General features: G+C 48.4%; 1 protein-coding gene across 1 annotated transcript in view; it reads right to left on the bottom strand.

Moving 5' to 3' along the window:
* LOC135552066 (A-kinase anchor protein 13-like) overlaps positions 1-25,208 on the bottom strand; it is a 45,863-nt gene extending 20,655 nt beyond the window's left edge. The window contains exons 1-6 of the mRNA XM_064983447.1: positions 25,025-25,208; positions 19,623-19,794; positions 12,994-13,061; positions 12,550-12,628; positions 8,328-8,475; positions 1,821-1,936 (exon numbers count right to left, since the gene is read on the bottom strand). Of these exons, the coding sequence (XP_064839519.1) occupies positions 1,821-1,936; positions 8,328-8,475; positions 12,550-12,628; positions 12,994-13,061; positions 19,623-19,794; positions 25,025-25,093 (652 nt within the window). The 5' untranslated portion in view covers positions 25,094-25,208. The remainder of the gene's footprint in view (positions 1-1,820; positions 1,937-8,327; positions 8,476-12,549; positions 12,629-12,993; positions 13,062-19,622; positions 19,795-25,024) is intronic.
* Positions 25,209-26,320: the final 1,112 nt, after the last annotated feature.

A 26,320-nucleotide genomic window follows, 5' to 3' on the forward strand; every position in this document is an offset into this window, starting at 1 on the left:
GTAGTGTTCTGGTCTATAGCAGTGTTCTGGTCTATAGCAGTGTTCTGGTCTATAGTAGTGGTCTGGTCTATAGTAGTGGTCTGGTCTGGTCTATAGCAGTGGTCTCATCTATAGCAGTGGTCTGGTCTATAGTAGTGGTCTGGTCTATAGCAGTGTTCTGGTCTATAGCAGTGTTCTGGTCTATAGTAGTGTTCTGGTCTATAGTAGTGTTCTGGTCTATAGTAGTGTTCTGGTCTATAGTAGTGTTCTGGTCTATAGCAGTGTTCTGGTCTATAGTAGTGTTCTGGTCTATAGTAGTGTTCTGGTCTATAGCAGTGTTCTGGTCTATAGCAGTGTTCTGGTCTATAGCAGTGTTCTGGTCTATAGCAGTGTTCTGGTCTATAGCAGTGTTCTGGTCTATAGCAGTGTTCTGGTCTATAGCAGTGTTCTGGTCTATAGCAGTGTTCTGGTCTATAGTAGTGTTCTGGTCTATAGTAGTGTTCTGGTCTATAGTAGTGTTCTGGTCTATAGTAGTGTTCTGGTCTATAGTAGTGGTCTGGTCTGGTCTATAGTAGTGGTCTGGTCTATAGTAGTGGTCTGGTCTGGTCTATAGTAGTGGTCTGGTCTATAGTAGTGGTCTGGTCTATAGTAGTGTTCTGGTCTATAGCAGTGTTCTGGTCTATAGTAGTGTTCTGGTCTATAGTAGTGGTCTGGTCTATAGTAGTGGTCTGGTCTGGTCTATAGTAGTGGTCTCATCTATAGCAGTGGTCTGGTCTATAGTAGTGGTCTGGTCTATAGCAGTGTTCTGGTCTATAGCAGTGTTCTGGTCTATAGCAGTGTTCTGGTCTATAGCAGTGTTCTGGTCTATAGCAGTGTTCTGGTCTATAGTAGTGTTCTGGTCTATAGCAGTGTTCTGGTCTGTAGCAGTGTTCTGGTCTATAGCAGTGTTCTGGTCTATAGCAGTGTTCTGGTCTATAGCAGTGTTCTGGTCTATAGCAGTGTTCTGGTCTATAGCAGTGTTCTGGTCTATAGCAGTGTTCTGGTCTATAGCAGTGTTCTGGTCTATAGCAGTGTTCTGGTCTATAGTAGTGTTCTGGTCTATAGTAGTGTTCTGGTCTATAGTAGTGGTCTGGTCTATAGTAGTGTTCTGGTCTATAGTAGTGTTCTGGTCTATAGTAGTGGTCTGGTCTATAGTAGTGGTCTGGTCTATAGTAGTGGTCTGGTCTATAGCAGTGTTCTGGTCTATAGCAGTGTTCTGGTCTATAGCAGTGTTCTGGTCTATAGCAGTGTTCTGGTCTATAGTAGTGTTCTGGTCTATAGTAGTGGTCTGGTCTATAGTAGTGTTCTGGTCTATAGTAGTGTTCTGGTCTATAGTAGTGTTCTGGTCTATAGTAGTGGTCTGGTCTATAGTAGTGGTCTGGTCTATAGTAGTGGTCTGGTCTATAGCAGTGTTCTGGTCTATAGCAGTGTTCTGGTCTATAGCAGTGTTCTGGTCTATAGCAGTGGTCTGGTCTATAGCAGTGGTCTGGTCTATAGCAGTGTTCTGGTCTATAGCAGTGTTCTGGTCTATAGCAGTGTTCTGGTCTATAGTAGTGGTCTGGTCTATAGTAGTGGTCTGGTCTATAGTAGTGGTCTGGTCTATAGCAGTGTTCTGGTCTATAGCAGTGTTCTGGTCTATAGCAGTGTTCTGGTCTATAGCAGTGTTCTGGTCTATAGCATTGTTCTGGTCTATAGTAGGGAACTAAACAGGAAATAGGGTGCCATTTGAGATGCATTTAAAGACACAAAGCATGTTAGTCATTCTATCCATAGCTGTTGAGAGAGATTAGTAACCTACGAACCTTCGTCTGTGAGTGACTCCGTAGATTCATTGACCAGGTTGGTCTTGCACAGAGAGTCAGTAGAATGGGACAGGTATCGCAGACCCTTGATAGGCATGTCATCAAACACCTGGTGACTGGAGAGAGGAAACAGAAAGAGAGGAAACATAGAGAGAGGACATAGAGAGAGGACATAGAGAGAGAGGACATAGAGAGAGAGAGGACATAGAGAGAGAGAGGACACAGAGAGAGAAAGGACACAGAGAGAGAGAGGACACAGATAGAGAGAGAGGACACGGATAGAGAGAGAGGACACAGATAGAGAGAGAGGACACAGATAGAGAGAGAGGAAGCAGAGAGAGAGGAAGCAGAGAGAGAGGAAGCAGAGAGAGAGGAAGCAGAGAGAGAGGGCAGAGAGAGGAAACAGATAGAGAGAGGACACAGAGAGAGAGAGGACACAGAGAGAGAGAGGACACAGATAGAGAGAGAGGACACAGATAGAGAGAGAGGACACAGAGAGAGAGAGAGGAAGCAGAGAGAGAGGAAGCAGAGAGAGAGGACAGAGAGAGGAAACAGAGAGAGAGAGGACACAGAGAGAGAGAGGACACAGAGAGAGAGGACACAGAGAGAGAGAGGACACAGAAAGAGAGGACACAGATAGAGAGAGGAAGCAGAGAGAGAGAGGAAGCAGAGAGAGAGAGGATGCAGAGAGAGAGAGGAAGCAGAGAGAGAGGAAACAGAGAGAGGAAGCAGAGAGAGAGGACAGAGAGAGGAAACAGAGAGAGAGAGGACAGAGAGTGAGTAGAATGGGACAGGTACCGCAGACCCTTGATAGGCAGGTCAAACACCTGGGAGCTCATGTATCATTATTAGAAGCTATTCTCAAGATACTACTATTGTTTACTCAGAAATAAAATGAAACTTCCATTTTTCAGGACTCTGTCTTTCAAAGATAATTAGAAAACATCCAAATAACTTCACAGATCTTCATTGTAAAGGTTTAAACACTGTTTCCCATGCTTTTTCAATGAACCATTAACAATTAATGAACATGCACCTGTGGAACGGTCGTTAAGACACTAACAGCTTACAGATGGTAGGCAATGAAGGTCACAGTTATGAAAACTTAGGACACTAAGGAGGCCTTTCTACTGACTCTGAAAAACACCAAAAGAAAGATGCCCGGGGTCCCTGCTCATCTGCATGAACGTGCCTTAGGCATGCTGCAAGGAGGCATGAAGACTGCATATGTGGCCAGGGCAATAAATTGCAATGTCCGCACTGTGACACACCTCAGACGGCGCTACAGGGAGACAGGACGGACAGATGATCGTCCTCGCAGTGGCAGACCACGTGTAACAACGCCTGTACAGGATTGGTACATCCAAACATCACACCTGCGGGACAGGTACAGGATGGCAACAACAACTGCCCGAGTTAGGCCGAGTTGCAAAGAAAAAGCCATATCTCAGACTGGCCAATAAACATAACATATTAAGATGGGTAAAATAACAGACACTGGACAGAGGAAGATTGGAAAAAAGGGTTTTGGACAGATTAATCTAAGTTAGAGGTGTTCGGATCATAAAGAAGAAAATTCGTGACAAGCAGAAAGATGCCTGAGGAGTGAACCATCTGTCAAGCCTGGTGGAGGCAATGTGATGGTCTGGTGGAGGTGGAGGCAATGTGATGGTCTGGTGGAGGTGGAGGCAATGTGATGGTCTGGTGGAGGTGGAGGCAATGTGATGGTCTGGTGGAGGTGGAGGCAATGTGATGGTCTGGTGGAGGTGGAGGCAATGTGATGGTCTGGTGGAGGTGGAGGCAATGTGATGGTCTGGTGGAGGTGGAGGCAATGTGATGGTCTGGTGGAGGTGGAGGCAATGTGATGGTCTGGTGGAGGTGGAGGCAATGTGATGGTCTGGTGGAGGTGGAGGCAATGTGATGGTCTGGTGGAGGTGGAGGCAATGTGATGGTCTGGTTGAGGTAGAGGCAATGTGATGGTCTGGGGGTGCTTTGGTGGTGGTAAAGTGGGAGATTTGTACAGGGTAAAGGGGATCTTAAAGAAGGAAGGATATCGCTCCATTTTGCAACACCATGCCATACCCTGTGGACAGCGCTTAATTGGAGCCAATTTCCTCCTACAACAGGACAATGACCCAAAGCACAACTCCAAACTATGCAAGAACTATTTAGGGAAGAAGCAGTCAGCTGGTATTCTGTCTATAATGGAGTGGCCAGCACAGTCACCGGATCTTAACCCTATTGAGCTGTTGTGGGAGAATCTTGACCGTATGGTACGTAAGAAGTGCCCATCAAGCCAATACAACTGCTTCAGGAGGAGCTTCATGAAGTATGGGGTGAAATCTCTTCAGATTACCTCAACAAATTGACAACTAGAATGCCAAAGGTCTGCAATACTGTAATGAAGGATTCTTTGGCGAAAGCAAATTTTGAAGGACACAATTATTATTTCATTTTAAAATCATTATTTATAACCTTGTCAACATCTTGACTATATTTCCTATTCATTTTGCAACTCATTTCATGTATGTTTTCATGGAAAACAAGGACATTTTTAAGTGATGGCAAAATGTTGAACGGTAGTGTATCTATTTATATATATCTACATATAAAGACAATTTCCTATAAATACTGTGTGTATATATATATATATATATATATATATATATATAAATACTTCTTACGAACAGAAACTTAGAATGTTTGTACGCATAGAAAAAGTGTGATTTTTCGAACAATCCTGCGAGCGTCGTACTCACACCCACAGGAAATAACCCTTGATAAATACTAATTGTTCTCAGCATCAGTGCTCGTCCATGACTTTGACTATTTGCATTTCAAAACACCCCTAATGAACCATATATGGTCAACATCAGCCGTTTAAATCTGGTGGGAATATACAACGCCGTACCATGAAATACAACGGCACAACCAAAAACAGGCTAAGAAAACCCCTACTGAAGTAGAGGTGCCAGTGTCAGAGACGGAGGCCCAGACTGAAGTAGAGGTGCCAGTGTCAGAGACGGAGGCCCAGACTGAAGTAGAGGTGCCAGTGTCAGAGACGGAGGCCCAGACTGAAGTAGAGGTGCCAGTGTCAGAGACGGAGGCCCAGACTGAAGTAGAGGTGCCAGTGTCAGAGACGGAGGCCCGGACTGAAGTAGAGGTGCCAGTGTCAGAGACGGAGGCCCGGACTGAAGTAGAGGTGCCAGTGTCAGAGACGGAGGCCCTGACTGAAGTAGAGGTGCCAGTGTCAGAGACGGAGGCCCAGACTGAAGTAGAGGTGCCAGTGTCAGAGACGGAGGCCCGGACTGAAGTAGAGGTGCCAGTGTCAGAGATGGAGGCCCGGACTGAAGTAGAGGTGCCAGTGTCAGAGACGGAGGCCCAGACTGAAGTAGAGGTGCCAGTGTCAGAGACGGAGGCCCAGACTGAAATAGAGGTGCCAGTGTCAAAGACGGAGGCCCAGACTGAAATAGAGGTGCCAGTGTCAAAGACGGAGACCCAGACTGAAGTAGAGGTGCCAGTGTCAGAGACGGAGGCCCAGACTGAAGTAGAGGTGCCAGTGTCAGAGACGGAGGCCCAGACTGAAGTAGAGGTGCCAGTGTCAGAGACGGAGGCCCAGACTGAAGTAGAGGTGCCAGTGTCAGAGACGGAGGCCCAGACTGAAGTAGAGGTGCCAGTGTCAGAGACGGAGGCCCGGACTGAAGTAGAGGTGCCAGTGTCAGAGACGGAGGCCCGGACTGAAGTAGAGGTGCCAGTGTCAGAGACGGAGGCCCGGACTGAAGTAGAGGTGCCAGTGTCAGAGACGGAGGCCCGGACTGAAGTAGAGGTGCCAGTGTCAGAGACGGAGGCCCGGACTGAAGTAGAGGTGCCAGTGTCAGAGACGGAGGCCCGGACTGAAGTAGAGGTGCCAGTGTCAGAGACGGAGGCCCTGACTGAAGTAGAGGTGCCAGTGTCAGAGACGGAGGCCCAGACTGAAGTAGAGGTGCCAGTGTCAGAGACGGAGGCCCGGACTGAAGTAGAGGTGCCAGTGTCAGAGACGGAGGCCCGGACTGAAGTAGAGGTGCCAGTGTCAGAGACGGAGGCCCAGACTGAAGTAGAGGTGCCAGTGTCAGAGACGGAGGCCCAGACTGAAATAGAGGTGCCAGTGTCAAAGACGGAGGCCCAGACTGAAATAGAGGTGCCAGTGTCAAAGACGGAGACCCAGACTGAAGTAGAGGTGCCAGTGTCAGAGACGGAGGCCCGGACTGAAGTAGAGGTGCCAGTGTCAGAGACGGAGGCCCAGACTGAAGTAGAGGTGCCAGTGTCAGAGACGGAGGCCCAGACTGAAGTAGAGGTGCCAGTGTCAGAGACGGAGGCCCAGACTGAAGTAGAGGTGCCAGTGTCAGAGACGGAGGCCCAGACTGAAGTAGAGGTGCCAGTGTCAGAGACGGAGGCCCAGACTGAATTAGAGGTGCCAGTGTCAGAGACGGAGGCCCAGACTGCAGTAGAGGTGCCAGTGTCAAAGACGGAGGCCCAGACTGAAGTAGAGGTGCCAGTGTCAGAGACGGAGGCCCGGACTGAAGTAGAGGTGCCAGTGTCAGAGACGGAGGCCCGGACTGAAGTAGAGGTGCCAGTGTCAGAGACGGAGGCCCGGACTGAAGTAGAGGTGCCAGTGTCAGAGACGGAGGCCCTGACTGAAGTAGAGGTGCCAGTGTCAGAGACGGAGGCCCAGACTGAAGTAGAGGTGCCAGTGTCAGAGACGGAGGCCCGGACTGAAGTAGAGGTGCCAGTGTCAGAGACGGAGGCTCAGTAAAAATAAATAACGGCTACAAAGAGAGGACCATTAGGAAACAAGTATGTCTGCAATTTAGGTTTGGGTTGGGTTAGAGTCAGGCTTAGGTTAGGGTTAGGGTCAAAGTCAGGGTTAGGGTCAGGTGAGGGTTAGGTTAGGGTCAGGGTTAGGGTCAGGTTAGGGTCAGAGTCAGGGTTAGGTTAGGGTCAGGGTTAGGGTCAAGTTAGGGTCATAGTCAGGTTAGGGTTGGGTCAGGGTTAGAGGCAAGGTTAGGGTCAGGGTTAGGTTAGTCAGGGTTAGGGTCAGGGTTAGGTTAGTCAGGGTTAGGGTTGGGTTAGAGTCAGGGTTAGGGTTGGGTTGGAGTTAGGGTTGGGTTAGAGTCAGGGTTAGGGTTGGGTTAGGATTGGGTTAGGGTTGGGTTAGAGTCAGGGTTAGGGTTGGGGTTGGGTTGGAGTCAAGGTTAGGGTTGGGTTAGAGTCAGGGTTAGGAACAGGGTCAGGGTCAGACTTAAGGTTAGTGTCAGGATTAGGGACATGTACAGGATTAGCAGTAGGAACAGGGTCAGGGTTAGGGTTAGGAACAGGGTCAGGGTTTGAGTCAGGGTTATGGTTAGGAACAGGGTCAGGGTTTGAGTCAGGGTTATGGTTAGGAACAGGGTCAGGGTTGAGTCAGGGTTATGGTTAGGAAAAGGGTCAGGGTTAGGGTTGGGGTTATGAACAGGGTCAGGGTTTGAGTCAGGGTTATGTTTAGGAACAGGTTCAGGGTCAGAGTCAGGGTTATGGTTAGGAACAGGGTCAGGGTTTGAGTCAGGGTTATGTTAGGAACAGGGTCAGGGTTTGAGTCGGGGTTATGGTTAGGAACAGGGTCAGGGTTTGAGTCAGGGTTATGGTTAGGAACAGGGTCAGGGTTTGAGTCAGGGTTATGGTTAGGAACAGGGTCAGGGTTAGGAACAGGGTCAGGGTTAGGGTTATGTTTAAGGTTGGGGTTATGAACAGGGTCAGGGTTTGAGTCAGGGTTATGTTAGGAACAGGGTCAGGGTTTGAGTCAGGGTTATGGTTAGGAACAGGGTCAGGGTCAGAGTCAGGGTTATGGTTAGGATCAGGGTCAGGGTTTGAGTCAGTGTTATGGTTAGGAACAGGGTCAGGGTTTGAGTCAGGGTTATGGTTAGGAACAGTGTCAGGGTCAGAGTCAGGGTTATTGTTAGGAACAGGGTGAGGGTTTGAGTCAGGGTTATGGTTAGGGTCAGGGTCAGGGTTTGAGTCAGGGTTATGGTTATGGTTATGAACAGCGTCAGGGTATGAGTCAGGGTTATGGTTAGGGTCAGGATCGAGGTTAGGGTTAGGAACAGGGTCAGGGTTTGAGTCAGGGTTATGGTTAGGAACAGGGTCAGGGTTTGAGTCAGGGTTATGGTTAGGAACAGGGTCAGGGTTTGAGTCAGGGTTATGATTAGGAACAGGGTCAGGGTCAGAGTCAGGGTTATGGTTAGGAACAGGGTCAGGGTTTGAGTCAGGGTTATGGTTAGGAACAGGATAAGGGTTTGAGTCAGGGTTATGGTTAGGAACAGGGTCAGGGTTTGAGTCAGGGTTATGGTTAGGAACAGGGTCAGGGTCAGGGTTTGAGTCAGGGTTATGATTAGGAACAGGGTCAGGGTCAGAGTTCGGATTATGGTTAGGGTTAGGTTTCGGTTTAAGAACAGGCTCAGGGTTAGGGTTAGGGATAGGGTTAGGGTTGCTCACCCAGCGATGTTGGATATGGAGATGCTCTTTGACAGGTTGGAGCCGTGGAAGGGTATGATGGAGGTATGTCTTCGGGAGGGAACAACCAATGAGGAGTAGTCTTCTGGAGACAAGATGGCTGACCAGGGTCGCTCCCTCGAGGCACCCGCTGTGATGTCATAAGAGAGGGCCAGTGTTAACAGAGGAATGCGGTAGGATGGTATTGGGTTACGTCCCACATGGCACCCTAATCCTTACATAGTGCACTAATGTTGACATCCAGCCCTGTAGGACTCTATAGGGAACAGATACATCCAGCCACGTAGGACTCTATAGGGAACAGACAACATGCAGCCCTGTAGGACTCTATTGGAAACAGATACATGCAGCCCTGTAGGACTCTATAGGGAACAGACAACATGCAGCCCTGTAGGACTCTATAGGGAACAGATACGTCCAGCCCTGTAGGACTCTATAGGGAACAGACACATCCAGCCCTGTAGGACTCAATAGGGAACAGATACATCCATCCCCGTAGGACTCAATAGGGAACAGATACATCCAGCCCTGTAGGACTCTATAGGAAACAGATACATCCAGCCCCGTAGGACTCTATAGGGCACAGATACATCCAGCCCCGTAGGACTCTAGTGGGAACACATACATGCAGCCCCGTAGGACTCTAGTGGGAACAGATACATCCAGCCCTGTAGGACTCTATAGGGAACAGACAACATGCAGCCCTGTAGGACTCTATAGGGAACAGATACATGCAGCCCTGTAGGACTCTATAGGGAACAGATACATCCAGCCCTGTAGGACTCTATAGGGAACAGACAACATGCAGCCCTGTAGGACTCTATAGGGAACAGATACGTCCAGCCCTGTAGGACTCTATAGGGAACAGACACATCCAGCCCTGTAGGACTCTATAGGGAACAGATACATCCAGCCCTGTAGGACTCTATAGGGAACAGATACATCCAGCCCCGTAGGACTCTATAGGGAACAGATACATCCAGCCCCGTAGGACTCTAGTGGGAACACATACATGCAGCCCCGTAGGACTCTAGTGGGAACAGATACATCCAGCCCTGTAGGACTCTATAGGGAACAGACAACATGCAGCCCTGTAGGACTCTATAGGGAACAGATACATGCAGCCCTGTAGGACTCTATAGGGAACAGATACATCCAGCCCTGTAGGACTCTATAGGGAACAGATACATGCAGCCCTGTAGGACTCTATAGGGAACAGATACATGCAGCCCCGTAGGACTCTATAGGGAACAGATACATAACGCCCTGTAGGACTCTAGTGGGAACAGATACATCCAGCCCTGTTGGACTCTATAGGGAACAGATACATCCAGCCCTGTTGGACTCTATAGTGAACAGATACATCCAGCCCTGTTGAACTCTATAGGGAACAGATACATGCAGCCATGTAGGACTCTATATGGAACAGATACATGCAGCCCCGTAGGACTCTATAGGGAACAGATACATCCAGCCCTGTAGGACTCTATAGGGAACAGACAACATGCAGCCCAGTAGGACTCTATAGAGAACTGATACATCCAGCCCTGTAGGACTCTATAGGTAACAGATACATGCAGCCCTGTAGGACTCTATAGGGAACAAATACATAAAGCCCTGTAGGACTCAATAGGGAACAGATACATGCAGCCCTGTAGGACTCTATAGGGAACAGATACATCCAGCCCTGTAGGACTCTATAGGGAACAGATACAGCCAGCCCTGTAGGACTCTATAGGGAACAGATACATCCAGCCCTGTAGGACCCTATAGGGAACAGACAACATTCAGCCCTGTAGGACTCTATTGGGAACAGATATATGCAGCCCTGTATGACTCTATAGGGAACAGATACATCCAGCCCTGTAGGACTCTATAGGGAACAGACGACATGCAGCCCTGTAGGACTCTATAGGGAACAGATGACATGCAGCCCTGTAGGACTCTATAGGGAACAGACAACATGCAGCCCTGAAGGACTCTATAGGGAACAGACAACATGCAGCCCTGTAGGTCTCTATTTGGAACAGATACATCCAGCCCTGTAGGACTCTATAGGGAACAGATACATCCAGCCCTGCAGGACTCTATTGGGAACAGATACATCCAGCCCTGTAGGACTCTATAGGGAACAGATACATGCAGCCCTGTAGGACTCAATAGGGAACAGATACATCCAGCCCTGTAGGACTCTATAGTGAACAGACAACATGCAGCCCTGTAGGACTCTAGTGGGAACAGATACATGCAGTCCTGTAGGACTCAATAGGGAACAGATACATCCGGCCCCGTAGGACTCTGTAGGGAACAGATACATCCAGCCCTGTAGGACTCTGTAGGGAACAGATACATCCAGCCCTGTAGAACTCTGTAGGGAACAGATACATCCAGCCCTGTAGGACTCTGTAGGGAACGGATACATCCAGCCCTGTAGAACTCTATAGGGAACAGATACATCCAGCCCTGTAGGACTCTATAGGGAACAGATACATCCAGCCCTGTAGGACTCTATTGGGAACAGATACATGCAGACTTGGATTGTATTCTGACTGGTTAACACCAACAGATCTGGGACCAGGACAGGGCTGTGGTGGCTCTGGTTAATACCAACTGATCTGGGACCAGGACAGGGCTGTGGTGGCTCTGGTTAACACCAACAGATCTGGGACCAGGACATGGCTGTGGTGGCTCTAATTAACACCAACAGATCTGGGACCAGGACAGGGCTGTGGTGGGTCTCGTTAACACCAACAGATCTGGGACCAGGACAGGGCTGTGGTGGCTCTGGTAAACACCAACAGATCTGGGACCAGGACAGGGCTGTGGTGGCTCTGGTTAATACCAACTGATCTGGGACCAGGACAGGACTGTGGTGCATCTGGTTAACACCAACAGATCTGGGACCAGGACAGGGCTGTGGTGACTCTGGTAAACACCAACAGATCTGGGACCAGGACAGGGCTGTGGTGGCTCTGGTTAATACCAACTGATCTGGGACCAGGACAGGACTGTGGTGACTCTGGTTAACACCAACAGATCTGGGACCAGGACAGGGCTGTGGTGGCTCTGGTTAACACCAACAGATCTGGGACCAGGACAATGCTATGGTGACTCTGGTTAACACCAACAGATCTGGGACCAGGACAGGACTGTGGTGACTCTGGTTAACACCAACAGATCTGGGACCAGGACACGACTGTGGTGACTCTGGTTAACACCAACAGATCTGGGACCAGGACAGGGCTGTGGTGACTCTGGTTAACACCAACAGATCTGGGACCAGGACAATGCTATGGTGACTCTGGTTAACACCAACAGATCTGGGACCAGGACAGGACTGTGGTGACTCTGATTAACACCAACAGATCTGGGACCAGGACAGGACTGTGGTGGCTCTGGTTAACACCAACAGATCTGGGACCAGGACAGGACTGTGGTGACTCTGGTTAACACCAACAGATCTGGGACCAGGACAGGGCTGTGGTGGCTCTGGTTAACACCAACAGATCTGGGACCAGGACAGGGCTGTGGTGACTCTGGTTAACACCAACAGATCTGGGACCAGGACAGGACTGTGGTGACTCTGGTTAACACCAACAGATCTGGGACCAGGACAGGACTGTGATGACTCTGGTTAACACCAACAGATTCTGGCACCAGGACAGGACTGTGATGACTCTGGTTAACACCAACAGATTCTGGGACCAGGACAGGACTGTGATGACTCTGGTTAACACCAACAGATCTGGGACCAGGACAGGACTGTGATGACTCTGGTTAACACCAACAGATCTGGGACCAGGACAGGACTGTGATGACTCTGGTTAACACCAACAGATCTGGGACCAGGACAGGACTGTGATGACTCTGGTTAACACCAACAGATCTGGGACCAGGACAGGACTGTGATGACTCTGGTTAACACCAACAGATCTGGGACCAGGACAGGACTGTGATGACTCTGGTTAACACCAACAGATCTGGGACCAGGACAGGACTGTGATGACTCTGGTTAACACCAACAGATCTGGGACCAGGACAGGACTGTGATGACTCTGGTTAACACCAACAGATCTGGGACCAGGACAGGACTGTGATGACTCTGGTTAACACCAACAGATCTGGGACCAGGACAGGACTGTGATGGCTCTGGTTAACACCAACAGTATGACTATATTTATGAGTATATTTAAGATGGACTCACGGTTTAACCCTCGTTTTGGTCTCCGGGTGACAACAGGAATGGTGGCTGAATCTGGAACTGCAAACTGTTGTCTGGCAGACTGGAGGGAAAACAATCCAGGACTTCAGTAGTGTGAATAAGTTCATGACCTTGATGTCCTGTAGGCTACTCATCCTATTGGCTGACAAAATGATCTAGTACATAAAAAATGATGTTCTTGTAGGCTACTCATCCTATTGGCTGACAAAATGAGCTAGTACATAAAAACATGATGTCCTTGAAGGCTACTCATCCTATTGGCTGACAAAATGATCTAGTACATAAAAAATGATGTTCTTGTAGGCTACTCATCCTATTGGCTGACAAAATGAGCTAGTACATAAAAACATGATGTCCTTGAAGGCTACTCATTTTATAGGCTGACAAAATGGTCTGAAAAGAGTTTTAAATACAGTTTTTCCTTACCTTCATTTTCACCTTGACACAGACAGGCAGGCTTTCTCTACAACTCTTATGAACATGTGAATTGCAATCTGAAAAATACAAAATAAAATGCAACTCTAAATCTTAAAGTAAGAACTTCAACAGAATAATCTTCCAGGGGAGTTCTTTCATGTGTTATGAACTGTGACTGGGGAGATAGACTGGTCTACAGAACCAGAGAGTTGGACCGGTCTACAGAACCGGAGAGTTGGACTGGTCTACAGAACCAGAGAGTTGGACTGGTCTACAGAACCAGAGAGTTGGACGGGTCTACAGAACCAGAGAGTTGGACTGGTCTACAGAACCAGAGAGTTGGACTGGTCTACAGAACCAGAGAGTTGGACGGGTCTACAGAACCAGAGAGTTGGACTGGTCTACAGAACCAGAGAGTTGGACCGGTCTACAGAACCAGAGAGTTGGACTGGTCTACAGAACCAGAGAGTTGGACCGGTCTACAGAACCAGAGAGTTGGACTGGTCTACAGAACCAGAGAGTTGGACCGGTCTACAGAACCAGAGAGTTGGACGGGTCTACAGAACCAGAGAGTTGGACCGGTCTACAGAACCAGAGAGTTGGACTGGTCTACAGAACCAGAGAGTTGGACTGGTCTACAGAACCAGGGAGTTGGACTGGTCTACAGAACCAGAGAGTTGGACCGGTCTACAGAACCAGAGAGTTGGACGGGTCTACAGAACCAGAGAGTTGGACGGGTCTACAGAACCAGAGAGTTGGACGGGTCTACAGAACCAGAGAGTTGGACCGGTCTACAGAACCAGAGAGTTGGACCGGTCTACAGAACCAGAGAGTTGGACCGGTCTACAGAACCAGAGAGTTGGACCGGTCTACAGAACCAGAGAGTTGGACTGGTCTACAGAACCAGAGTTGGACTGGTCTACAGAACCAGAGAGTTGGACTGGTCTACAGAACCAGAGAGTTGGACCAATCTACAGAACCAGAGAGTTGGACTGGTCTACAGAACCAGAGAGTTGGACTGGTCTACAGAACCAGAGAGTTGGACCGGTCTACAGAACCAGAGAGTTGGACTGGTCTACAGAACCAGAGAGTTGGACTGGTCTACAGAACCAGAGAGTTGGACGGGTCTACAGAACCAGAGAGTTGGACCGGTCTACAGAACCAGAGAGTTGGACTGGTCTACAGAACCAGAGAGTTGGACTGGTCTACAGAACCAGAGAGTTGGACTGGTCTACAGAACCAGAGAGTTGGACCGGTCTACAGAACCAGAGAGTTGGACGGGTCTACAGAACCAGAGAGTTGGACGGGTCTACAGAACCAGAGAGTTGGACGGGTCTACAGAACCAGAGAGTTGGACTGGTCTACAGAACCAGAGAGTAAGACGGGTCTACAGAACCAGAGAGTTGGACGGGTCTACAGAACCAGAGATTTCGACTGGTCTACAGAACCAGAGAGTAAGACGGGTCTACAGAACCAGAGAGTTGGACTGGTCTACAGAACCAGAGAGTTGGACTGGTCTACAGAACCAGAGAGTTGGACTGGTCTACAGAACCAGAGAGTTGGACTGGTCTACAGAACCAGAGAGTTGGACGGGTCTACAGAACCAGAGATTTAGACTGGTCTACAGAACCAGAGAGTTGGACTGGTCTACAGAACCAGAGTTGGACTGGTCTACAGAACCAGAGAGTTGGACTGGTCTACAGAACCAGAGAGTTGGACGGGTCTACAGAACCAGAGAGTAAGACGGGTCTACAGAACCAGAGAGTTGGACGGGTCTACAGAACCAGAGATTTAGACTGGTCTACAGAACCAGAGAGTTGGACTGGTCTACAGAACCAGAGAGTTGGACTGGTCTACAGAACCAGAGAGTTGGACTGGTCTACAGAACCAGAGAGTTGGACGGGTCTACAGAACCAGAGATTTAGACTGGTCTATAGAACCAGAGAGTTGGACGGGTCTACAGAACCAGAGATTTAGACTGGTCTACAGAACCAGAGAGTTGGACGGGTCTACAGAACCAGAGATTTAGACTGGTCTACAGAACCAGAGAGTTGGACGGGTCTACAGAACCAGAGATTTAGACTGGTCTACAGAACCAGAGAGTTGGACTGGTCTACAGAACCAGAGAGTTGGACGGGTCTACAGAACCAGAGATTTAGACTGGTCTACAGAACCAGAGAGTTGGACTGGTCTACAGAACCAGAGAGTTGGACTGGTCTACAGAACCAGAGAGTTGGACGGGTCTACAGAACCAGAGATTTAGACTGGTCTACAGAACCAGAGAGTTGGACGGGTCTACAGAACCAGAGATTTAGACTGGTCTACAGAACCAGAGAGTAAGACGGGTCTACAGAACAAGAGAGTTGGACTGGTCTACAGAACCAGAGAGTTGGACGGGTCTACAGAACCAGAGAGTTGGACTGGTCTACAGAACCAGAGAGTTGGACTGGCTACAGAACCAGAGAGTTGGACTGGTCTACAGAACCAGAGATTTAGACTGGTCTACAGAACCAGAGAGTAAGACGGGTCTACAGAACCAGAGAGTTGGACTGGTCTACAGAACCAGAGAGTTGGACTGGTCTACAGAACCAGAGAGTTGGACTGGTCTACAGAACCAGAGAGTTGGACTGGTCTACAGAACCAGAGAGTTGGACGGGTCTACAGAACCAGAGATTTAGACTGGTCTACAGAACCAGAGAGTAAGACGGGTCTACAGAACCAGAGAGTTGGACTGGTCTACAGAACCAGAGATTTGGACTGGTCTACAGAACAAGAGAGTTGGACCGGTCTACAGAACCAGAGAGTTGGACTGGTCTACAGAACCAGAGAGTTGGACGGGTCTACAGAACCAGAGATTTAGACTGGTCTACAGAACCAGAGAGTTGGACTGGTCTACAGAACCAGAGAGTTGAACTGGTCTACAGAACCAGAGAAGTGGACTGGTCTACAGAACCAGAGAGTTGGACTGGTCTACAGAGTTGGACTGGTCTACAGAACTAGAGAGTTGGACTGGTCTACAGAACCAGATAAGTGGACTGGTCTACAGAACCAGAGAAGTGGACTGGTCAACAGAGTTGGACTGGTCTACAGAACTAGAGGGTTGGACTGGTCTACAGAACCAGAGAAGTGGACTGGTCTACAGAGTTGGACTGGTCTACAGAACTAGAGAGTTGGACTGGTCTACAGAACCAGAGATGTGGACTGGTCTACAGAACCAGAGAGTTGGACTGGTCTACAGAACCAGAGAGTTGGACTGGTCTACAGAACCACAGATTTGGACTGGTCTACAGAACCGGAGAGTTGGACCGGTCTACAGAACCAGAGAGTTGGACTGGTCTACAGAACCAGAGAGTTGGACTGGTCTACAGAACTAGAGAGTTGGCCGGGTCTACAGAACCAGAGAGTTGGAATGGTCTACAGAACCAGAGAGTTGGACTGGTCTACAGAACCAGAGAGTTGGACTGGTCTACAGAACTAGAGAGTTGGCTGGGTCTACAGAACCAGAGAGTTGGACTGGTCTACAGAACTAGAGAGTTGGCGTATGTCCAGAATGACACCATAGTCCTTTAGGGATTCTTGAAAGTTGGGACAATCCTTGTTGGGAAACTTTATATTTATCGTCAATGTGTTTTTCTTTTGTTGTATTAATTCAGATTAAATTACATTTAGTAGAATTTAATTAGGGAAAGATTTGCTTTTGTAATTTTCTAAATATTTACTATATTATACATTTTCATATCGGCTCTATGCCTATTCATGCCCTTGTCTGGAGCAAATTATACCAGTTTCAACTCTCCAATTATATATTTTTTATTCTATAAACCGGCAAAAATATTTTATAGTTTTAAAATAAATATGTTGTAGTTTCTTGTGAGAGCCCTCTCTGAATTTAAGAGAAATAGTCTTAAAAAAGGTGAATCCTAAAATATGTCCCTGGAGATATGGTGAACTCCGTCAAATAGGTCTTAAATCCTAAATGAATCAGTGATGAGCAGGTAAAGCTATACCATAAGGACCCCATCTTAGTGTTATATGTAGTACAAGAAGACCACTCTGGAAAGTTCTCTACATTTAATAGATGAAAACAAAACATATTGAAATCATCATTGTCACAACAATGAACTGTCAACTCCATCTCCTTGATAGAATATTCATTTTGGTTTAAATATGTTTATTTCAATTCGTTTTTAGTCATAAAGCCACTGAAGAAAAACTAAATTGCTAACTTGTATACCACTTCAATTCCATAAATGAAACTCATTCAGATTGTTTTACAGAGTTGACGTTAGAAAACAACCTGAATGAGTTTGTTTTACAGAGTTGATGTTAGAAAACAAACTCATTCAGGTTGTTGTCTAACGTCACAACTCATTCAGATTGTTGTCTAACTTCAAACTCATTCAGATTGTTGTCTAACGTCAAACTCATTCAGATTGTTGTCTGACGTCAACACCATAAGTCATCCACATACATAGACACTCTGTCTTTACTCAAAGTCAGTGTCATTCAGTTAGTAAAGGTTGAAAAAAGCAAGGGGCCTAAACAGCTACTCTGGGGAATTCCTGATTCTACCTGCAAGGGGCCTAAACAGCTGCCCTGGGGAATTCCTGATTCTACCTGGATTATGTTTGAGAGGCTTCCATTAACAGTCTGATGGCCTAGAGATAGAAGCTGTTTCAGTCTCAGCTTTGATGCACCTGTACTGAGCTCGCTTTCTGGATGGTAGTGGTGTGAACAGGCAGTGGCTTGGGTGGTTATTGTCCTTGATGATCTTTATGGCCTTCCTGTGACATCGGGTGGTGTAGGTGTCCTGGAGGGCAGGTAGTTTGCCCCCGGTGATGCGTTGTGCAGACCGCACTACCCTCTGGAGTGCATTGCGGTTGTGGGCGGTGCAGTTGCCATTCCGGGCGGTGATACAGCCCGAAAGGATGCTCTCGATTGTGCATGTGTAAAAGTTTGTGAGGGTTTTAGGTGACAAGCAACATTTCTTCAGTCCTCTGAGGTTGAAGAGGCGTTGTTGCCCCTTCTTCACCACACTGTCTGTTTGGATGGACCATTTCAGATTGTCAGTAATGTGTACGCAGAGGAACTTAAAATGGGTACACAGAGGAACTCCGTCAGCAACGGAGAAGGAGATTCCACTGTATTATCCTCAAAGTGGGCAAAGAAGGTGTTTAGTGTACCTGGAAGCAAGACGTCGGTGTCCGTGACGTGGCTGGTTTACCTTTTGCAGTCCATGATTGTCTGCAGACAATCGTCTCGTGTCTGAGCCGTTGAATTGCGACTCCACTTTGTCGACATTTGGATGATTTGATTTAATTTTAACTTTTTATTTATTTGAACCTTTAACTAGGCAAGTCAGTTAAGATCAAATTCTTATTTACAATGACAGCCTGCCCAGGCCAAACCCGGACGACGCTGGGCCAATTGTGCAAAGCCCTATGGTATTATTCTCTGACACTATCCAGAACATATCCATATCCAGAACATATCCCAGTCCCTGTAATCAAAACAATCTTGAAATGTGGATTCCCGATTGGTCATACTGGCGTTAAATAGTCCTTAGCATGGGTACTTCCTGTTTAAGTTTCTGCATATAGGAATGGAGGAGCAAAATAGATGTGTTCATATTTGACGAAATAAGGGCGGGGCAGGGCCTTGTAAGCATTGCGGAAGTTAGAGTAGCAATGATCCAGTGGTTTTCCAGTGCGAGTACTACAGTCGATATGCTGATAGAATTTAGGTAGCCTTGTACTCAAATTTGGTTTGTTAAAATCCCCAGCTACAATTAATTCAGCCTCAGCATATATGGTTTCCAATATAGTCCATTGAAGTTCCTTGAGGGCCATTGTGGTATCGACTTGAGGGGGGATATATATGGCTGTGACAATAACAAAAGATAATTATCTTGGGAGATAATACGGTCAGCATTTGATTATGAGGAATTCCATGTCAGGTGAACAAAAATACTTGAATTCCTGTTGTTACAATTACACCATGAGTCATTAAACATGAAACCCCCGCCCTTTTTCTTCCCAAAGAGATGTTTATGACTGTCAGCGCGACGCACTGAGAAACCAGGTAGTTGTACCGTCTCCGACAGCATATCCCGAGAGAGCCATGGTTCCGTGAAACAGAGTATGTTACAATCCCTGATGTCTCTCTGGAAAGCAAACCTCGCCCTGATTTCATCGACCTTGTTATCTAGGGACTGGACATTGGAGAGTAATATACTCGGGAGTGGTGGGTGGTGTGGCACCTCCGAAGTCTGACCAGAAGACTGATATGTCTGCCTCTTCTCCAGCTGAGTTGTTTTGGATCGGCCTCTGGAATCACTTCAATTGCCCCGATTGGTGCGGACAAAGGATCCGCTTGGGGAAGGTCGTATTCCTGGTCGTAGTGTTGGTAAGTTGACATCGCTCTGATATCCAATAGTTCTTCCTGGCTGTATGTAATAAAACTTCAGATTGTCTGGGCTAACAATGCAAGAAATGATACATAAAAATAAAAAATGTATCCTAAGGATTAGAAGCAAGGCAGCCCTCTCTGTGGGCGCCATATTGAGCGATATGGTGTGTATCTACTAAACCTGCTAATAGTTGGTTTTGTTAGAGTTGTATTGACTGATGCTGTCTTACTGGTGCAGAGAAAAGCATCCTTAGTGTTGATGGTTTTGCTGCATTGGTGGCAGGAGGAGGATTGTGTCTGGGAGGAGATAATGCTGAAGTGATGTCCGTTCAGCATACATCTCTCCCTGCCCTTCGCCTCTCTCCTCTTGTCTTTGTCTCGAATCTTCTCTCCATCCTTTTCCTGCAGGTGGAAGAAGGGAGATAAGGAATAGAAACAGAATGAGGTCAGACAGTACAGCTACCCTCTCTCTCCGTTCCTCCTTTCCCTGCCTAGAAACAGAATGAGGTCAGACAGTACAGCGACCCTCTCTCTCCGTTCCTCCTTTCCCTGCCTAGAAACAGAATGAGGTCAGACAGTACAGCTACCCTCTCTCTCCGTTCCTCCTTTCCCTGACTAGAAACAGAATGAGGTCAGACAGTACAGCTACCCTCTCTCTCCGTTCCTCCTTTCCCTGACTAGAAACAGAATGAGGTCAGACAGTACAGCTACCCTCTCTCTCCGTTCCTCCTTTCCCTGCCTAGAAACAAAATGAGGTCAGACAGTACAGCTACCCTCTCTCTCCGTTCCTCCTTTCCCTGCCTAGAAACAGAATGAGGTCAGACAGTACAGCTACCCTCTCTCTCCGTTCCTCCTTTCCCTGACTAGAAACAGAATGAGGTCAGACAGTACAGCTACCCTCTCTCTCCGTTCCTCCTTTCCCTGCCTAGAAACAGAATGAGGTCAGTCAGTACAGCTACCCTCTCTCTCCGTTCCTCCTTTCCCTGACTAGAAACAGAATGAGGTCAGACAGTACAGCTACCCTCTCTCTCCGTTCCTCCTTTCCCTGACTAGAAACAGAATGAGGTCAGACAGTACAGCTACCCTCTCTCTCCGTTCCTCCTTTCCCTGCCTAGAAACAGAATGAGGTCAGACAGTACAGCTACCCTCTCTCTCCGTTCCTCCTTTCCCTGACTAGAAACAGAATGAGGTCAGTCAGTACAGCTACCCTCTCTCTCCGTTCCTCCTTTCCCTGCCTAGAAACAGAATGAGGTCAGTCAGTACAGCTACCCTCTCTCTCCGTTCCTCCTTTCCCTGACTAGAAACAGAATGAGGTCAGACAGTACAGCTACCCTCTCTCTCCGTTCCTCCTTTCCCTGACTAGAAAGGATCTGTATGGTTACTAGTCCTTATATAGACCACAGAGGACCTCTACTGACCAGGATCTGTTACTCTTTATGGTAACTAGTCCTTATATAGACCACAGATGACCTCTACTGACCAGGATCTGTATGGTAACTAGTCCTTATATAGACCATAGATGACCTCTACTGACCAGGATCTGTTACTCTTTATGGTAACTAGTCCTTATATAGACCATAGATGACCTCTACTGACCAGGATCTGTTACTCTGTATGGTAACTAGTCCTTATATAGACCATAGATGACCTCTACTGACCAGGATCTGTTACTCTATGGTTACTAGTTTTTAAATAGACCACAGATGGCCTCTACTGACCAGGATCTGTATGGTTACTAGTCCTCATTTAGACCACAGATGACCTCTACTGACCAGGATCTGATACTAGCCCTTATTTAATCCGACGTCTGCATTGACCGTGCAGCGCTTACAATCATAAGGCCTCTGCAGAAGTCAGGGCCATTCATACTTCCTGTGTTTCGCAGAGTATGCGCAGAGCTGTTGTCAAGGAAGTTGTCGAGGAAGTGAATTTGTGTTTACACAAGACTTCCCGCCCCCCCACCTCACCGTCGACCAATCACGTCAATGTGGAGTCAATAGGAGCCCTCCACGTTGTTACACAATTTGAGAGGATTACATCACACCCTCCCTATAGCGCCTCCCGACCACATGTTGGTATCTAGCTTACATCGCCTCTTCCCCTTTACGCTCACTTCCCCTTACATTCAGGAAGTTGCACGCAGCTGAATAGCATAAAAACTCTCCAATACAGAATAACAACTTGGTCATCTCAACAACTTTTCTCAAAAAATCAAGGTCAGGCGTGTTTCAAACAATGACTTCCAGTAGCTGGTTCTCAAAACAGAGCACACAATACATGGGTTATCCTCTGACAAATCTGTTATTTAAACAAACTGAATGAAACTCTCAATGTTGTCAATGCAGAGGTATTTTGATTGGTTAAACACAAGATCAAAAATAGATAAACAGCTGAAAACAGGCTAAATAAACAGGATATATTTTACACCAATTGGAAATGGAGATGCTAACAGGACCAGAATCACACTGTTCATTCCTCCCAGACCTACCAAACCCATCTGTATTCTAACAAACCCATCTGTATCCTACCAAACCCATCTATATCCTACCAAACCCATCTGTATCCTACCAAACCCATCTTGTATCCTACCAAACCCATCTGTATTCTAACAAACCCATCTGTATCCTACCAAACCCATCTGTATCCTACCAAACCCATCTGTATCCTACCAAACCCATCTGTTTCCAACAAGCCCATCTGTATCCTACCAAACCCATCTGTATTCTAACAAACCCATCTGTATCCTACCAAACCCATCTGTATCCTACCAAACCCATCTGTATCCTACCAAACCCATCTGTATCCTACCAAACCCATCTTGTATCCTACCAAACCCATCTGTATCCTACCAAACCCATCTGTATCCTACCAAACCCATCTGTATTCTAACAAACCCATCTGTATCCTACCAAACCCATCTGTATCCTACCAAACCCATCTGTATCCTACCAAACCCATCTGTATTCTAACAAACCCATCTGTATCCTACCAAACCCATCTGTATCCTATCTTGTATCCTACCAAACCCATCTGTATCCTACCAAACCCATCTGTATCCTACCAAACCCATCTGTATTCTAACAAACCCATCTGTATCCTACCAAACCCATCTGTATCCTACCAAACCCATCTTGTATCCTACCAAACCCATCTGCATCCTACCAAACCCATCTGTATTCTAACAAACCCATCTGTATCCTACCAAACCCATCTGTATCCTACCAAACCCATCTGTATCCTACCAAACCCATCTGTATTCTAACAAACCCATCTGTATCCTACCAAACCCATCTGTATCCTACCAAACCCATCTGCATCCTACCAAACCCATCTGTATCCTACCAAACCCATCTGTATCCTACCAAACCCATCTGTATCCTACCAAACCCATCTTGTATCCTACCAAACCCATCTGTATCCTACCAAACCCATCTGTATCCTACCAAACCCATCTTGTATCCTACCAAACCCATCTTGTATCCTACCAAACCCATCTGTATCCTACCAAACCCATCTGTATCCTACCAAACCCATCTGTATCCTACCAAACCCATCTTGTATCCTACCAAACCCATCTGTATCCTACCAAACCCATCTGTATCCTACCAAACCCATCTTGTATCCTACCAAACCCATCTGTTTCCTACAAACCCATCTGTTTCCAACAAGCCCATCTGTTTCCTACCTACTCCTGTCGTACCTACCAAACCAATCTGTATCCTACCAAACCCATCTGTATCCTACCAAACCCATCTGTATCATACCAAACCCATCTGTATCCTACCAAACCCATCTGCATCCTACTGTCCTCTACCCAAGTCCTCCTACTGTCCTCTACCCCTGTCCTCCTACTGTCCTCTACCCAAGTCCTCCTACTGTCCTCTACCCCTGTCCTCCTACTGTCCTCTACCCAAGTCCTCCTACTGTCCTCTACCCCTGTCCTCCTACTGTCCTCTACCCCTGTCGTCCTGCGGTACCTACCACTGTCCTCCTGCGGTACCTAATCCTGTCCTCTACCCCTGTCCTCTACCCCTGTCCTCCTACTGTATCTACCCCTGTCCTCTACCTCTGTCCTCCTACTGTATCTACCCTTGTCCTCTACCCCTGTCCTCCTGTGGTACCTACCCCTGTCCTCTACCCCTGTCCTCTACCCCTGTCCTCCTACTGTCCTCTACCCCTGTCCTCCTACTGTCCTCTACCCCTGTCCTCCTACTGTCCACTACCCCTGTCCTCCTACTGTATCTACCCCTGTCCTCCTGCGGTACCTACCCCTGTCCTCTACCCCTGTCTTATACCCCTGTCCTCCTACTGTCCTCTACCCCTGTCCCCCTACTGTCCTCTACCCCTGTCCTCCTACTGTCCTCTACCCCTGTCCTCCTACTGTCCACTACCCCTGTCCTCCTACTGTATCTACCCCTGTCCTTTACCTCTGTCCTCCTACTGTATCTACCCTTGTCCTCTACCCCTGTCCTCCTGCGGTACCTACCCCTGTCCTCTACCCCTGTCTTCTACCCCTGTCCTCCTACTGTCCTCTACCCCTGTCCTCCTACTGTCCTTTACCCCTGTCCTCCTACTGTCCTCTACCCCTGTCCTCCTACTGTCCTCTACCCCTGTCCTCCTACTGTATCTAACCCTGTCCTCTACCCCTGTCCTCCTACTGTATCTAACCCTGTCCTCTACCCAAGTCCTCCTACTCTCCTCTACCCCTGTCCTCCTACTGTCCTCTACCCCTGTCCTCCTACTGTCCACTACCCCTGTCCTCTACTGTCCACTACCCCTGTCCTCTACTGTCCACTACCCCTGTCCTCCTACTGTCCTCTACCCCTGTCCTCTACCCCTGTCTTCTACCCCTGTCCTCCTACTGTCCTCTACCCCTGTCCTCCTACTGTCCACTACCCCTGTCCTCCTACTGTCCACTACCCCTGTCCTCTACTGTCCACTACCCCTGTCCTCTACTGTCCACTACCCCTGTCCTCCTACTGTCCACTACCCCTGTCCTCTACCCCCATCCTCCTGCTGTACCTACCCCTGTCAGCTACCGCTGTACCTACCCCTGTCCTCTACCCCTGTCCTCCTACTGTACCTACACCTGTCCTCCTACTGTCCTCTACCCCTGTCCTCATACTGTCCTCTACCCCTGTCCTCCTACTGTATCTACCCCTGTCCCCTACCCCTGTCCCCTAACCCTGTCCTCTACCCCTGTCCTCCTACCCCACCTACCCCTGTCCTCTACCCCTGTCCTCCTACTGTATCTACCCCCATCCTCCTGCTGTACCTACCCCTGTCCCCTAACCCTGTCCTCTACCCCTGTCCTCCTACCCCACCTACCCCTGTCCTCTACCCCTGTCCTCCTACTGTATCTACCCCCATCCTCCTGCTGTACCTACCCCTGTCCCCTAACCCTGTCCTCTACCCCTGTCCTCCTACCCCACCTACCCCTGTCCTCTACCCCTGTCCTCCTACTCTATCTACCCCCATCCTCCTGCTGTACCTACCCCTGTCCTCTACCCCTGTCCTCTACCCCTGTCCTCTACCCCTGTCCCCTACACCTATCCTCTACCCCTGCCCCCTACCCCTGTCCCCTACCCCTGTCCTCCTACTGTATCTACCGCTGTCCTCCTACTGTACCTACCTCTAGTCCTCGCCCACACTTTAACTTCATGGAGAGACCTTTGACGTCAAAGAACCTTCGGTACAACATCTCTGTTACTTTCAGTGACTGTGAGCCCCAGACAGTCTGATATCTAACCTTACAATGCTACAACCATCTAAACCACAGCCTCCACTGACTGAACACCACAGTACCACAGCACTTCACAACACTAGTCCCTATCAGAGTAGGGAGAGAGACAGAGAGAACCAGGAAGTGATGTAACAGTGTTACAGGGGGTGCCCAGTTCCTATTAGAGTAGGGAGAGAGACAGAGAGCACCAGGAAGTGATGCAACAGTGTACAGGGGGTGCTGTTTCTGACTGTTTCCACCATCTCCAGTAGTAAGAGACAGGTATTCATAGAATAACATAGAACTCTAGCGGTCTGTCTTAGCTGCTGGTCGTGGCTGACATCTGTCTTAGCTGCTGGTCGTGGCTGAGGTCTGTTGTGGCTGAGGTCTGTCTTAGCTGCTGGTCGTGGCTGAGGTCTGTCTTAGCTGCTGGTTGTGGCTGAGGTCTGTCTTAGCTGCTGGTCGTGGCTGATGTCTGTCTTAGCTGCTGGTTGTGGCTGAGGTCTGTCTTAGCTGCTGGTCGTGGCTGAGGTCTGTCTTAGCTGCTGGTCGTGGCTGAGGTCTGTCTTAACTGCTTGTCGTGGCTGAGGTCTGTTGTGGCTGAGGTCTGTTGTGGCTGATGTCTGTCTTAGCTGCTGGTTGTGGCTGAGCTCTGTCTTAGCTGCTGGTTGTGGCTGAGGTCTGTCTTAGCTGCTGGTCGTGGCTGAGGTCTGTCTTAGCTGCTGGTCGTGGCTGACGTCTGTCTTAGCTGCTGGTTGTGGCTGAGGTCTGTCTTAGCCGCTGGTCGTGGCTGATGTCTGTCTTAGCTGCTGGTCGTGGCTGACGTCTGTCTTAGCTGCTGGTCGTGGCTGAGGTCTGTCTGAGCTGCTGGTTGTGGCTGAGGTCTGTCTTAGCTGCTGGTTGTGGCTGAGGTATGTCTTAGCTGCTGGTTGTGGCTGAGGTATGTCTTAGCTGCTGGTCGTGGCTGAGGTCTGTCATGGCCACTGGTCGTGGCTGAGGTCTGTCTTAGCCGCTGGTCGTGGCTGAGGTCTGTCTTAGCTGCTGGTCGTGGCTGAGGTCTGTCTTAGCTGCTGGTCGTGGCTGAGGTCTGTTGTGCCTAAGGTCTGTTGTGGCTGAGGTCTGTCTTAGCTGCTGGTCGTGGCTGATGTCTGTCTTAGCTGCTGGTCGTGGCTGAGGTCTGTCTTAGCTGCTGGTCATGGCTGAGGT

Source organism: Oncorhynchus masou, chromosome 2, assembly GCF_036934945.1.
Source record: "Oncorhynchus masou masou isolate Uvic2021 chromosome 2, UVic_Omas_1.1, whole genome shotgun sequence".
Taxonomy (NCBI): Eukaryota; Metazoa; Chordata; class Actinopteri; order Salmoniformes; family Salmonidae; genus Oncorhynchus; species Oncorhynchus masou.